The 14,225-nt window shown below is 30.2% G+C and overlaps 1 protein-coding gene across 1 annotated transcript in view; it reads right to left on the bottom strand.

Annotated features, from left to right (window-relative positions):
* The window catches only part of LOC107457271 (uncharacterized), a 55,706-nt gene that overhangs the window by 1,626 nt on the left and 39,855 nt on the right, over window positions 1–14,225 (bottom strand). The window contains exon 4 of the mRNA XM_016075397.5: window positions 8,534–8,788. Within this exon, the coding sequence (XP_015930883.3) occupies window positions 8,534–8,788 (255 nt within the window). The remainder of the gene's footprint in view (window positions 1–8,533; window positions 8,789–14,225) is intronic.

The following is a 14,225-nucleotide window of genomic DNA, read 5'->3' as shown; positions in this document are numbered from 1 at the left end:
AAAAATCAAAAACGTATAAATCTTCTTACAAGTGTGATTCAATTTTTTGCATTTTATTCTACATTTGAAATTAAACAGAAAAGCTTTTATTTTCTACCTCTTTAAAGTATAAATAAGTTAGTAAGCAATAACTTTAAAATCTGTGAGCTCAAATTAAAGCAAGTTTACGCAATAGTAAACAAACACAATAGACTAGGGCTGACTAAGATTGGTGCGAAAGACTTTTCATTCCAGCATTTTTTTCGCGAAAAATTAAATATATGTAACTATCAAGAGTCCTTTTATAATTTAAGCATAAATATAAAACTGCTTCTTTTCCAAAATAAAGTAGATATTGTTGAATAGTTTAAGAGAAGAATAAGTAAACTCCTCACGAAAACTAGCAATAACTGAAATGGTTTTACTACTAGCTTTCTCCCCTGACTATTACTTACAGATGGGATTCAAAATAATGCGAATCCTTCCATATTAACTTCATGTAAACAATCTTTCTTTTAGAAACAATAGTTTTGGAGAATGGCATAACTGTTGGAAAGATCGTGCATGAATCTTTCAGAAGGAATGTCATTCTAAATATGCAAAATTTGCAACAAGTAAGACGAGCGTAGGAAGTTTAATGCTTCTTTCCTTTTTTAAACTACTATAATTCTAAAAGCATTCTTACATAAATTCTCAAGATCACTGGTGGTGCAACTCGAAAGAAGTTATTAACTTCTCAATTTGATCCATCCGAATTTTGCGTGGGGAAAAATGAAACCATTTCTAAAAGCTTCAAGAATGATTTTTTTTTTAATTGTGCAAACAGTTTTGAAATGTGAAATCATCCAAAACGTGCTGCTGAAAGATTGTTTATGTGGAGTCAGTATAGAAATGTTCGTATTATTTCGTCTCCCATCTGTGCATTACCGTCTTAAATAAAACCTATTTTATTTAAGTTTCTTATCGCTTGTTCAATTAAAGTAATTTAGAACTTTAAGGAACCTAAATATTTTCTTTCTTGCTTTTTATTATTTCACTGTATTCCAAAAGCAAAACATCAATCTGTAAATTTTATTTTAAACAATATAACAAAATAAATTATAAATATAAAAAGGACATACTCATTTTATTTATCTTACATCGTCTGTCAAACTTAAACAGAGGATATTTGAAATTATGCTTAAAAATAGTGTTGAAAAAATGTTTGATTTAATAAGCTGAAACATTTTTTAAAGTCTATAAATTACTTCAAATGCCAATAATCATTTCCTTCGTTCTTAAAATGATTTTTAAAACTGTTTGCGATTTTTTTTTTTAACAATTGCTAGAAATATTATTTTCAATTTATATTTAAAGACTTAAAAGACAATATGCATTTTCTTTTTGCATTAAAATACATTTTCTTTAAATTATAAAATTATATTTTAGAAATTAAAAATTTTTAAATGTTTTTTTGTATTTATCCCGATTTGACAACCTACTTTGAATTGGAGCATTGCTACATCTACATCTTTTGTTGCAGGATAAATAATGGGTGCTATCATTGTTTTTGCTGCATGAGCACTATTCTAAAGGAGGAACATTTTTGCAGGGAATGTCTTGATGGTTATTTTATAGTAACTATTTTGTACGTGTATTTAAAATTTTTTGTACATGTATTTAACATGTTCTCCCTGGAAGATTAAAAACACTTCAATTTTGATATTTAGAAAAATATTTATCTATCCTGAATGGTTTTAAATGACGAATAGAGATGATTAGAGCCGGAATATTAATTACAATTGAGAGAACGGTGAGAGCATGCTAAGCGAAATTTTGAAAACACTAGGATGTATGTGGAAAATATGTGAAAGAACCCATATTTCTATATTTGAAAACATATCACGGCATTCACACATATGCGGCATTCACATATAAACGCATATACAGTATTTGGTAATTGTCCTAAAGCATTTGAAAATAGCTGTTTGGCTTAATAAAAATATTAAAAATATTTCATTTAATCTAAAGAAATTCTTATTTCTTTCTAATCGAAAAATGGAACCATCGAGAAGATCTGCTAATTATCTGTAAATGAAAAAAACCCAACAACATTGATAGTCTGATGAAACGTGTGTTTGAAAAGGTAAAAAAGTGGTTACCAGCGAAAAGCGGAAATTAATTATAAAAGATTTAAATTAGAAAATCTATTTTTACTGTTAATTCTTAATAAAGAAATTGATGATGTTTTCAAATTAAAAATATATCATTGATTAGTGATAATCTTTAGTGTTAATAAATATATAAATTCTAACGAATGGTTAAATTAAGAAATTGAATGATGAAACTAAATTCCATTACTTTCTTTACTTTTTTGGGCTAGCGTTCCATCACTGTTGGTCATAAAAGCATATCTTTTCCATCTTAAACTCAGAGAAAACAAATTACCTGTGACTAAAACTATTTAATAATAGTTATAGAGCAGTTACTGTGACTGTCCGAAAGTGGTGGTTTCTGACTTCCACCGGTGAATGTTGACAATCACATAGTCACTTTGATAAGTGTCCGAAATATATACTAGGTCTAGTTAAGTGCTACTGCCCGGTATACATTAGGCGGTATGCCCTGCATTAATGTTTTTTTAAGATCGAGTGCAATCGAATGATGTTTCTCCTAATCTATCATCAGCTGATATTAAAACAGCATTACAACTTTCGACGCAGATGACACCGGAATCCTCATTAAAACCAGAAATCTTAACCTTGCCCTTCATAAATTACAGAAACAAATATATGAAATAGAAGACTGGTGTGTCAAGTGGAAAACAGCAATTTTTCCTTTTGAAGGCCGTGGTAAGTATATTTACCACCACGTTTTACCGTTTTTAATTTAGGTTTCCATTTTTCAATGACTTCAGCTTTCTTGAAGTGAGTTTGAATAAAATTGGTAACCATTTGTCACTTTTAAAAAACGTATAAAAGTTATAAAATACATCATTTCTTTTGAAGTTTGCAGCATTTAAGGAATTTATTTTATAAATAAAGAAAAATAAAAGTCAGTAAGCTCCTAATAGGTTTTCTTAAATATATTTACCACCAAAAAATGGCATTTTTATAAAGTTTTTTTTTATATCAATTACTATTCTTTACTACAATTATTAAACAATTTCAATTCCAAAAATACATTAATTTATCTTTACTTGAAATAAAGGGCCCATTAAAGGGTTAACGCCGGAAAATCACAAATTCTATTCAGACAAAAAAAGGATTAAAAATATTTCCACAATACCAACTAAAAATGTTTAAGGATCAAATACCAATAGTTTAAAAAATGGCCTAATCATAAACAGCAAACGTACATGAAATGATCACATTAAAAGCATTGCAGACAAAGCAAACGCAGCAATACTATTCATACAACCTCTAATTTTACAAAATGGTAGAGCAACAACAATAAAGTTTCGTAGAATGTTCTAAAAACACAACTATTAAGAGACCTTATAAGCATAAATAGTCAACAAATAGATTTTATACTACATCCTTTTTTCACTTTATTGATTCATCGTGGTAGGTTAAAAAGAAATCTTGAAACTTTAAACGCCAAAATTTAATATGCTAAATAGCTAATGTTGCTACCACTAAGAAAATTAATTCTCAACGGTCGTACAATTTGGCAGCTTTGCTAGTGTAATGGTAGTCAAAAACATTTATAACCATATTTAATTAGGAATAAAATGCGTTTCTATAAATTTTGCTACCAGATTAAATACAAAAGTAAAATCTTCCGGGAAAACCGTAAGAGTTGGCAAATATGCCTACCTAATCAATGATCCATATCTACCCAGTTGTGTGGATATTTTATTTTATTTTATAACCGTCGTTGAACAGCCGACCCAAGTTCATGGGTTTACGACTACTAACGTTCAACTCCGTAGCCTTGTAATTTTGAAACAATCCAGAAGACAAGGAAACTCCTGGATCAGTACCCCCAGAGGTATTGATTTGTTGTGGGAACATGGAGGACTTTGAGACTCGACAGATTTAACGTGCATCAGTCACCATTTACTACACGGGGAGTCTTCGGCCGGCGTGGATCGAACCCACGACCTCTTGGATATGGGCCCAGCGCCCTACCGACCAGGCTATCCCGGCCCCTTGTGTGGATATTGAAAAGATTTTACAAAGTGGTAGTAAAACAGGAATTTCATTTGGAAAAACCTCCTACAAATTATATTATTTAAGAGAAAATCTAGCCAACTAATAGAGATTATATACATATTATTTTTTTTAAATTATTGATTTGTCACTATAGGTTAAAAAATTTGTTTTGAAACTTTTAAATTATTTTACATCAAAACGTTTAGGTGGCTGCGTTAGGTTTAACCCTTTCGCGCCGACTGTCACAAATACCTGCAGCATAAAACTGTATCAACCAGTGTAAAAAGATAAAACTGGTAATCAAAGTAATTCTTTAGCAGTTTATTTGTGGGCGGAGTTATAATTGTTTGATTTATTTAATTCACCATTACTTTGTTCAAAATAAAACTATTTAGTTATACTTTAAACTAACATTGATTATATATATGATTAAACTAACAATAATTAAAGCAATAGCAAAGTAAGTCTGTCAAATTGGAAACGACTACATTTAAGGTACCGTTTTTTATTTAATTACGTCCTGATCCTGATTTTGTACGAATGCTTATCTGAATCACCCGTTCCCAAGGGGTTAAATGACTTACATCAAAACGTTTAGGTGGCTACCACTAAGAAAATTATTTCTTAACGGCCGAACAAATTTGAAGCTATGATGATCGTTTCTGTAACTATCTAATTTTATTTTTTACTTAGCAGTTTTGAGTAAAATAAAACAAACAACTATAACCCGTTCATGGATCAACTGCCAAAGAATTAGTTTGGTTACCAATTTTATCGTCTTACGTTGATTAATTACATTTCCTGTTGTCAAGTATTTGAAACAATAAGAGAAATAACTCCATTTATAGATGGGGAAGGGGAACTTTAGGATTCAAATTAAAAAAATCTATCCAATAGTTGGAAATAAGAGCCGTGGTGGCTTAGGGGATTGAGCACTCGACTCCTAAGACCGTGTTCGAATCTCAACGTTGGCTGGTCGAGACGAATTCCGCACCTGACTTGCACTGACCACAGTGCTCACGCGAAAATATCCCTAGTGGTAGATGGATCATCGGATAGAGTCCAAAACCGTAAAGCTGTCCAAGAAAGTTTTTCGTGGTTTTCCTCCTCGTGTAACGCAGATTAGTGCGGATCAAGAAGGAGCGGTTCCTCTACGAAGGCAAATTTCTTCCAATACTTCATCCAGAGGTTCCCTTGTCTTATGGATTGGGTTCAACATTACGAGGCTACGAAATTGAACATAGGTACTCGTAAACCCTGAATTGGGTCGGTTGTACAACGACGATTATATTTTATAACCGTCCGTTGAATACCAGACCTAATTTTGCGTTTACGACAACTAATGTTCAAATTTGTAGACGTGTCATAGAACAAAATAGTTGGAAATAGACAGCTAACTTTGCACTACCTCGAAGTGGCGTTAACCCTTTAATTGTACATGGGTAAATACCGCTAAAAAACAGTTTGATAATTATTAAAAAAAATCTGTTTGATTATAGGAATTATATTTTTACTGAAATATAAAATCCAAAAAAGGTAATTTGAATCATTTTTTCATCCATATTCAAAAATTTATCAATAATTGATTTTGTACTTTTCGATGATGAAAAACTATTTTCTCTTTGATATAATAAAGTACAAATTTGAAAAATTATTGTTCGAAAGTGAGCCGTGTCTGCTAGATATTACCTTTAACCCCTTGGGGACGGGTGATTCAGAAAAGCATTCGCACAAAATCAGAATCAAGTTGTAGTTAAATAAAAAACGGTAACTTAAATGTAGTCGTTGCTAATTTGACAGACTTACTTTGCTTTTAATTTAATTATTGATTCTTTAATCATATATATAATCAATGTTAATTCAAAGTATAACTAAATAGTTTTATTTTGAACAAAGTAATGGTGAATTAAAAAAAATCAAACAATTATAACTCCGCCCACAAATAAACTGTGCTAAAGAAATACTTTGATTACCAGTTTTATCTTTTTACCCTGGTTGATACGGTTTTATGATGGCACGTATTTGTGACAGTCGGCGCGAAAGGGTTAAAGCAGAAAGAGACATCGGTGTTTCATACAGTATTTCCTAACCATAAATTACTAAAATGCTAAATATAATATTTTTCACTTATTTTGACAAAAAATAATACAGAGTAGAGGGAAAAAAAACATGAAAAATATGTTTAGCAAAAATTGTTCGTCAAAGGATTAATTGACGGTATTTAAATACGAATGAATAAATAGACTTTGGGAAATATTACTCAGTACAATTGACATTTCAATATGCTTGTTATAATAAAAAAAAGTGGTAATCAATTGCAGTTACTCCTACCAAAAAAAGGTACAAATAAAATGATCTTATAAAAAATGGGCTATATTTGCCGGGTGCGTAGCAACTCTAAACTTTTTTGAGTGAATTGAAATAGGAAGGGAAAAAAAGCTCATAATACTCATTAAAGAAATCAGCTTAATGTAATTAGATTCAGATTTAGAGCTCATTTGGGAGTAATTGAAACAGACATATCGTCGAAAAAGAACGAAGTAAAAGTGAAGATGGACTTAACTGTTACTTCAAACTGCGTATAAAGAGCAATTAATTAATTAATGGTATTGACAGTCTCAAAAAGCTCATTAAAACACATGCACCAATTAAATGAGAAGCTATTTTGTTGTAGCATAAATGAAATAAAAATTTTCTGATATTCAGAGATTCGTTTTTTTTAAAGGTAATATATGAGATAGGAAGGCGTGATACACGTGCTGGACTTTCGGCTGTCCACCAGAACGTCGATTAACTATTTGATAATTATAATTTATCAAAATAATCATTAAAAATAATGAAATTTAATGAAAATAAATAATAAAATGAATATAAATAAATCTTATAAACAACATCGAGCAATAATATGTAAATGACAACGGAAGATGACAAAATACTACTTTGATATTCGTGAAGATGAGATATACTTAAACTTACCATAATAATATAAATAAATCAATATAATATCAGAGATGCCAACTGCTCCTGACGAGTCATAATTATTTAAGAAAAATGGTAAATTACAAACTAAAATTTGCAAATATTTTATTAATTTTGTTTACTTTTTAAACGATATATAGCGACTGAATTAGAACAAATTGGCAAATTATATAAGCTTTCGAATTATGTATAAATAGTGGTGGATAAAAACCAAATAAATTGAATTTTTTAAACAAAGAATCATACATTAATAAACTACCACTCGAAAATATTTATTTTCTGTCCGGAGCAAGTTGACATCTCTGTAATATGTAAACATAAAAAGCGTAAGAAGAAGTAATGTAGCAGAGAGTCCAGTTGCTATGCTCTCCGGAAAAGTTTTAATAAATTATTAGCGTATTAAATTGTAGAACTAAAAAAACATGGAATATATACGCCTACTTATTACAATAGCAACAACTAAAATGGTTGAAGAAAGTTGCATTTTATATGATACTTCGGGTTTTCGATATGTAGTGGTGGATAAATTACATGAAAGGAAAAATACTATACTAAAAATAACTTAAATTTTGCAACTACCAGAATATTGAATTTTACAAAGTGGTGCAAGTTTGCAACTTTGATATATTATAGGAATTTAAATATAAGAATATATATTTAAGAATGAATGAAAATATAAGAACTGGTCCCTACAGAAAACTAATATATAATTTCGCTCTCATTTCCCTTTTATGTCCGCACGGTCGGGTTTATTGTACTGTCGGAGAAATGAGCTTTTGAGAAATTATAACCGAGCATTTAAGTTGACGGTTTTGAAGCCTTTGAGTGGGGGGGAGGGTTGATAAACTGAAAAGGCTATGTCAAAAAGTGTGCTGTCAATGTGGACCCTTGACTCCAATACTTTACAGAAAGTGTGTGACGACATAGAACCAATTCTGTAATGCCTTCTTCATAATCTCTGAGCTGCACATTGCGATGAGAGAGCCCAGAATAAATGGTGATAATAAAGATGAACTACACTAATCATAAAACTTTCTAATAATTATAACACTAATAATAATACAAAGATAACTTGCACGCTTTGCAAGTTCGTCAAATTGTTAGAGAAACGCAGAAAGATGCACGTTGAATCTGTTATGGTTGAAAGTCCTCTTATTAGATGGGTATGGAAGTTTAAAGAAAGAGACTCAGAAATCGACCACAAATGTGGACCAAACTTATATTTTTTATCAAGATCGCTTAAAGGTTGGGTTTTGTATAAGGGTTCAGGTGCTTGAGTACAAATAAGTACGGAAGCCGAACTTAAAATATCATTCCCTAAACTAAGCTTAATGAATTTCACTTAAACAGTTCTCTTTAAACTATTTTTTTCTAAAACTGTAATGATTCTTACTTTAGAGAGCAAAGCAAAATAAAATAAATCTGTTCGTGTTACTTACTTTTCTGACCCGCAAGCTTCCAAAGTGATGCCAACAAGCATGACGTCTCTATCAAAAGACACCTGGATGCAAAGATTTCCTTCGTCTCCAGCAATTGCATCACACACTTCATCCCACATCCCACACGTTCTGAGGGCGCTGCTTTGTTGTATACTGTCTTCTGGTGGCAAATATCTACTTCTCCTTCCAGCACAACGATTGAATTTTTTCAATGCGCAATCTGGTATACCTTCTCGTCTCCTCATTCCGCATAACCTGTAATATACATTAATCGTTTAAAAATCGGTAATGAATTTCACAGGTAGCAGACCTGAATTTCATATGTACAGACCTTGCCAACTACTACGATTTTTTCAAAATATTTTATAGAATGGTAGACGTTTAAAAACCAAAGCTTTCAAAAATTTAAATTTGTAAACTTGTCAATATTTTAAAAACCTCACCACGAAAAAGTTTGAGCAAAGTGGCGTTGCATATGAACTTTTAAATCATTCATGTGTAGTGGTGCGGAAAACATAAACTTAGCTACCACTAGAATAACTTTTCACAAAAAACGCAGAAAATTGGCTACCCCAGGGATGTCACTGGCGACTTAAAGGGAAAAAAGTGGTAGAAACTCAATTTATTTTATCTAAGGTTTCAAAACTTCCAGAATTTTGGCACCTTTGCCCGCATTTTAAAAGCATCACCACGCAAGAGCTGGAATAAAGTGGAATTGCATATAAAACTTATTAATCATTTATTTGAAGTGATAACGAAAATACGTTTATATAAATAAAAAATAATATATTAAAACTAAAAATAATATATTGGTATTATTATTAATATATTAAATATATACATGGCCTCTCTCTTCACAACTATTGAGCTTCTTCAATGCCCATTCTGGTGTACCATTTCACTGTCTCAGACCATGTAATCCATTAAAAGCAACAATTGTGGAAATTTAGACTAGTTTCTGCCACGAAATTCAAGCGTGGCTGTTACAAACACCGGTAACACTTGAAACTCCAGAGTCTTGAAAATGTGCTGTTATCTTTACTACTCTATCCGTCTCAAATTAGTTGCTATATTTTGGTTAAAATCTTGACCCAAATTGGTTGCTACATTTCAAATAAGTAGAGTCATTAATAATTCTAAATGCAGTTCAGTAAATCGACGCTGGTAAAATTATACTACCAATAAATTCACGATTCATTAGCTAAAAAATAGTTTTATGCGATTATTAGTATTGCGATGATTAGATCCTTTCTTTGTAGGGGGGGGGGATAAAGAAGAAAATAATCTATAAAGTATTGAACTAACCAGGAAATCATGCTAAGAGGCATATACCGATGCAATTAATGAAACTAAAAATATTTCAATATTTCCCAGTGATTTTATGTTATATTCGTATATAGAATACTTCATACCCTCTACCTACCCTGAAATATTCATCACTAGTAGGAAGATAGATCTGAAATTTCAAAATTAAATGATATTTTTATAATAATCAGAGATGCCAACTTGCTCCGGACAGCAAATACATATTTTAAAGTGGTAGTTTATCAATTGTGATTCTTGGTTTAATAAATTCAATTTAGTAGAATTTTATCCATCACTATTTCTAAATAATTCTTAGGCTTATATAATTCACTACTTTATGGTACTTATGTCATGCTATACCTTTTAAAAAGCAAGCAAAACTATTCAAATATTTCATAAATTTACTTTGTAGTTATTTACCGTTTTTTTTTAATTATTTTGGCGTGTCCGGAGCAATTGGCATCTCTGAATAATTTGATATGGAATACAAGGCGTGGCTTTGACTCTGTCTTAATATTATAATTTACTGTATTAAATATTTATAGATAGTATAAAAATAGTAAAAAAAAGTTCTTTTAATACTAATTCATTAAAATATTGATACACCATCTTTCTTATCATTAGAAATATGTTCTCGAACAAAAGAAATCCTTCTTAGAATTCTTATTAAAACCTCCCCTATTTCCCCTATACAGTAGTATCAGAGATGCCAACTTCTCCGGAGATGACAAAATATTTTAAAAACCGGTAGAGAACTACAAACTAAAACTTGCAGACTTCAGTTAAATTTTTTCAACTTTTTAAAATTTTCAACACGTATGGAATATTTAAATAATTTAAAATTAGTGGTGAGTGAAAATCCTATAAATAGAATTACTTAACCAAGAATCATATATTAAAAGACTACCACTCGAAAACATTTATCCGCTGTCCAGAGCAAATTGGCATCTCTGTTGTACTTATTACTAAAATAAAGTAAGCGTCATCTACTAATGGCGATTTTCCACTGTTGCCCTAAGCAAAGAAGTACCTTTTATCCGTTAAACTTTTTTTATTTATTTCAATTGATACATATTGAGGCGTGGTGGCTCAGGGGATAAAGCTCTCGCTCTCCAATGTACTAAACTGGGTTAGAATCCCGATAATGACTGGTTAAATGGAATTCCACACCCGGCTCGCACCGATCACATTGCTGACGTAAAATATCTTCAGTGGTAGGCAGATCATGGGTTAGAGTCCCTTTGCCGCCAGGCTAACCGTGGGAGGTTCTCGTGGTTTTCCTCTCAATGTAGTGCAAATGCGGGTTAGTTCCATCAAAAAGTCCTTCAGAAAGCAAATTTCCTTTGTCTTCTAGATTGAGTTCAAATTTTTAAGGACACGGAGTTGAACATAGGTAGTCGCAGGCAGAAAATTCGACCGACTGTTCAACGAGGGTTATGAAATTAATACATATTACCAATATTAATTAAGCAAGCATTAGTGTCAATAATAATGTGGAGAATGTTTTACGTTTCTCCTAAAAGAACTAGTATCACTTTCTCATCAATTTTGCCTTTCAATATAAAAGAATTTTCTTTTTCATTTCAATTACCGTTTATTTTAAATCATTTACTTTCATAGAAACGCGTTTTAAAAGAATTATTACAAACAAAATAAGCATGTGGTTTTTGATACTAGTTAGAAATACTAATTTGGTTACGTAATCCCCCCATGCTACAACGTTAACGTTGTTCATTTAATTTATTTGACATAGTGAAAATATTACTAAAGATAATCGTTCATTAAAACTTACTAAATGCGCAATATATTCTTTCTTTTTATCAAACATAGCTATAAGTTAGCATATATCATTGATGTAATCCTTAAATTATTTGAGAAAAGGCAATCATCTAGAATAAAATTAAAAACAATGACTGACACTTAACCATCAATCAAAAAATTCCATTTTGTTTTTAACTCATTTGTCTCGAACGATTCGTAGTAGAATGGTTTGGTATCGACAGTGACCTCACCCGTGCTTCGCACTATCAGTGTGCCAAATTTAACACTCTCGGTCAAATGGTTTTGGTCATTCAGTTTTATAGATATTGATAAAATATTTGGAGAGGAAACAAAAGTTTATGTTCTGTTTAAAATAATCTTAACACGTTGAATGCCATGCTAATTTTGCATGGCTTGCTCGTCTGACCACTCGGTAAATAACTGCAAACTAAATTTGCAAATGTTAAACAAATTTTACTACTTTTTAAAAGGTTTAGCTTGACATATCTGAAAAAAAAGTGGTGAATTATATAAGTCTATGAATTGTTTAGAAATAGTGGTGGATAAATATCGACTAAATTGAATTTATTCAATCAAGAGTCACAAATTATAAACTACCACTTGAAAACATTTATTCGCTGTCCGGAGCAAGTGGGCATCTCTGTGTATATAAATAAAACTATTTTTGTGTGTTCAATATTGCATTAATTTTTTTCAAACCATTTTAGTAACGATAATAATTTTAAAAAATTAAAATTTTACTCGAATTATGTGTTTTGAATAATCTTAGCTTCGCCGGCCATCAGCGACCCCCATGGCATTCAACGTGTTGAAACAATAAAAATATATTATTATTAGATGCATTTTTTATTTGAACATGAGTAAAAATAGCTCACAAGAAAGTTGTCATATTGTTTTACATATCCTTGTTTTACTGTGTTTAATTTTTTTTCTCCAAAGTATTTTAAACTCGATACATAAAATATTTAAATTGTTATTATCAAATGATTCGAATGTTCTCAGAATTTCGCAAGATATTTACGCCACATATAAGACGAATGAAAGAACCTAGGAGAAGATTAAAAAATTTTAATTTATCTAACAAAGGGATTTAATGCTTACTTTTGTTTAGCAAATGATGCAGAAAAATTAGAAATACAAAATTTATTTCTCTTAAAAATTCTCAATTCAGTAAAGAAATTCGATGAATTCGAAATTGCATCGATTTGGGTTTCTGCAGTTGCTAAAAATAAACATTATTTTTCTCAAGATTCTTATATTCTCCTTCTCATATCATCTTTCATGTTCTACGGAAGCAGTTTTTTAAAAATCCAATCTGTAAGCAAACAGAAATATTTTTTAAAAATCTCTTTCCTACGTTTTTTTAGGAATTTATATTTTCTGAAAAAAGCTTTATAAAACACTGAAGGTTGTCCCAGTTGTTTAAAAATATTGTTTATTCCTTTATAACAGTGAGACACATATTTGTAAGCCGGATCGAATAAACTGCTATTTATCTTTTAATGTAATTTAGTTTGTCAACCGTTATCTAAATTTTTAAAATTTTAAATTAATACCTCAAATTCGAAGGTAAAACTGAAATTAAAATTCCTAAAGGATCCTGATGGTTATTGTTTTTATTCTATTGTATTATATTGTGTGTGTGTGATAAAATATATTTTAAATCCATTTAACAATTCTATGCATCCAGACTATAGTATAGTAAAACTATAGGTACTACTCAATACATTTTTTATTTCGAATTATGTAGATATATTTACGATTAAGTTATTTACCTGATTATGATAAAATAACTTTGCTAACCCGTGGTTTCCTTGAAAACAAACGTATTAGGGAAAACCGTATATAAGATAAAAACTTTTACATATTACAAATTTGTTGTACAATAACTTTTCTAACACAGATACTTCCAGATTATAATATAGTAAAGCTAACTATATATCCAGAATATAGGTAATTCTCAAAATTATAGGTAAAACTATAGGTGCTACTCAATAGGTTTTTTATTTCGAATTATGTAGACATTTTTATGATTAAGTTATCCACCTGATTATTGTAAAATAATTTTGCTAATTCATGGGTCCCTTGAAAGCAAACTATATAAGATAAAAATAATTACGTGCTACTAAGTTGTCGTAAAATAACTTTGCTAAAACAGGGATTCTTTGAAAACAAAGCGTACAAAAGAGCAAATTTATTAATTTCATTTCATTTTTTTATTTATAATATAACTTTGCAAAATAACTTTGCTAAAATAACTTCTTTGAAAACAAAGCGTACAAAGGAGCAAATTTATTAATTAAACCTCATTTTTTTATTTATAATATAACTTTGTAAAATAGCTTTGCTAAAACAGGGATTCTTTGAAAACAAAGCGTACAAAGGAGCAAATTTATTAATTAAACCTCATTTTTTTATTTATAATATAACTTTGTAAAATAGCTTTGCTAAAACAGGGATTCTTTGAAAACAAAGCGTACAAAAGAGCAAATTTATTAATTAAATTTCATTTTTTTTATTTATAATATGACTTTGTAAAATAGCTTTGCTAAAACAGGGATACTTTGAAAAACAAAGCGTACAAAAGAACAAATTTATTATTTTA

The sequence above is a fragment of the Parasteatoda tepidariorum genome, chromosome 8 (genome assembly GCF_982258835.1).
Source record: "Parasteatoda tepidariorum strain Cologne lab strain chromosome 8, Ptep-v5.0, whole genome shotgun sequence".
Classification (NCBI taxonomy): Eukaryota; Metazoa; Arthropoda; class Arachnida; order Araneae; family Theridiidae; genus Parasteatoda; species Parasteatoda tepidariorum.
Note: the sequence above shows the minus strand (reverse complement) of the source record. Positions and strands in the feature narration are given on the sequence as shown.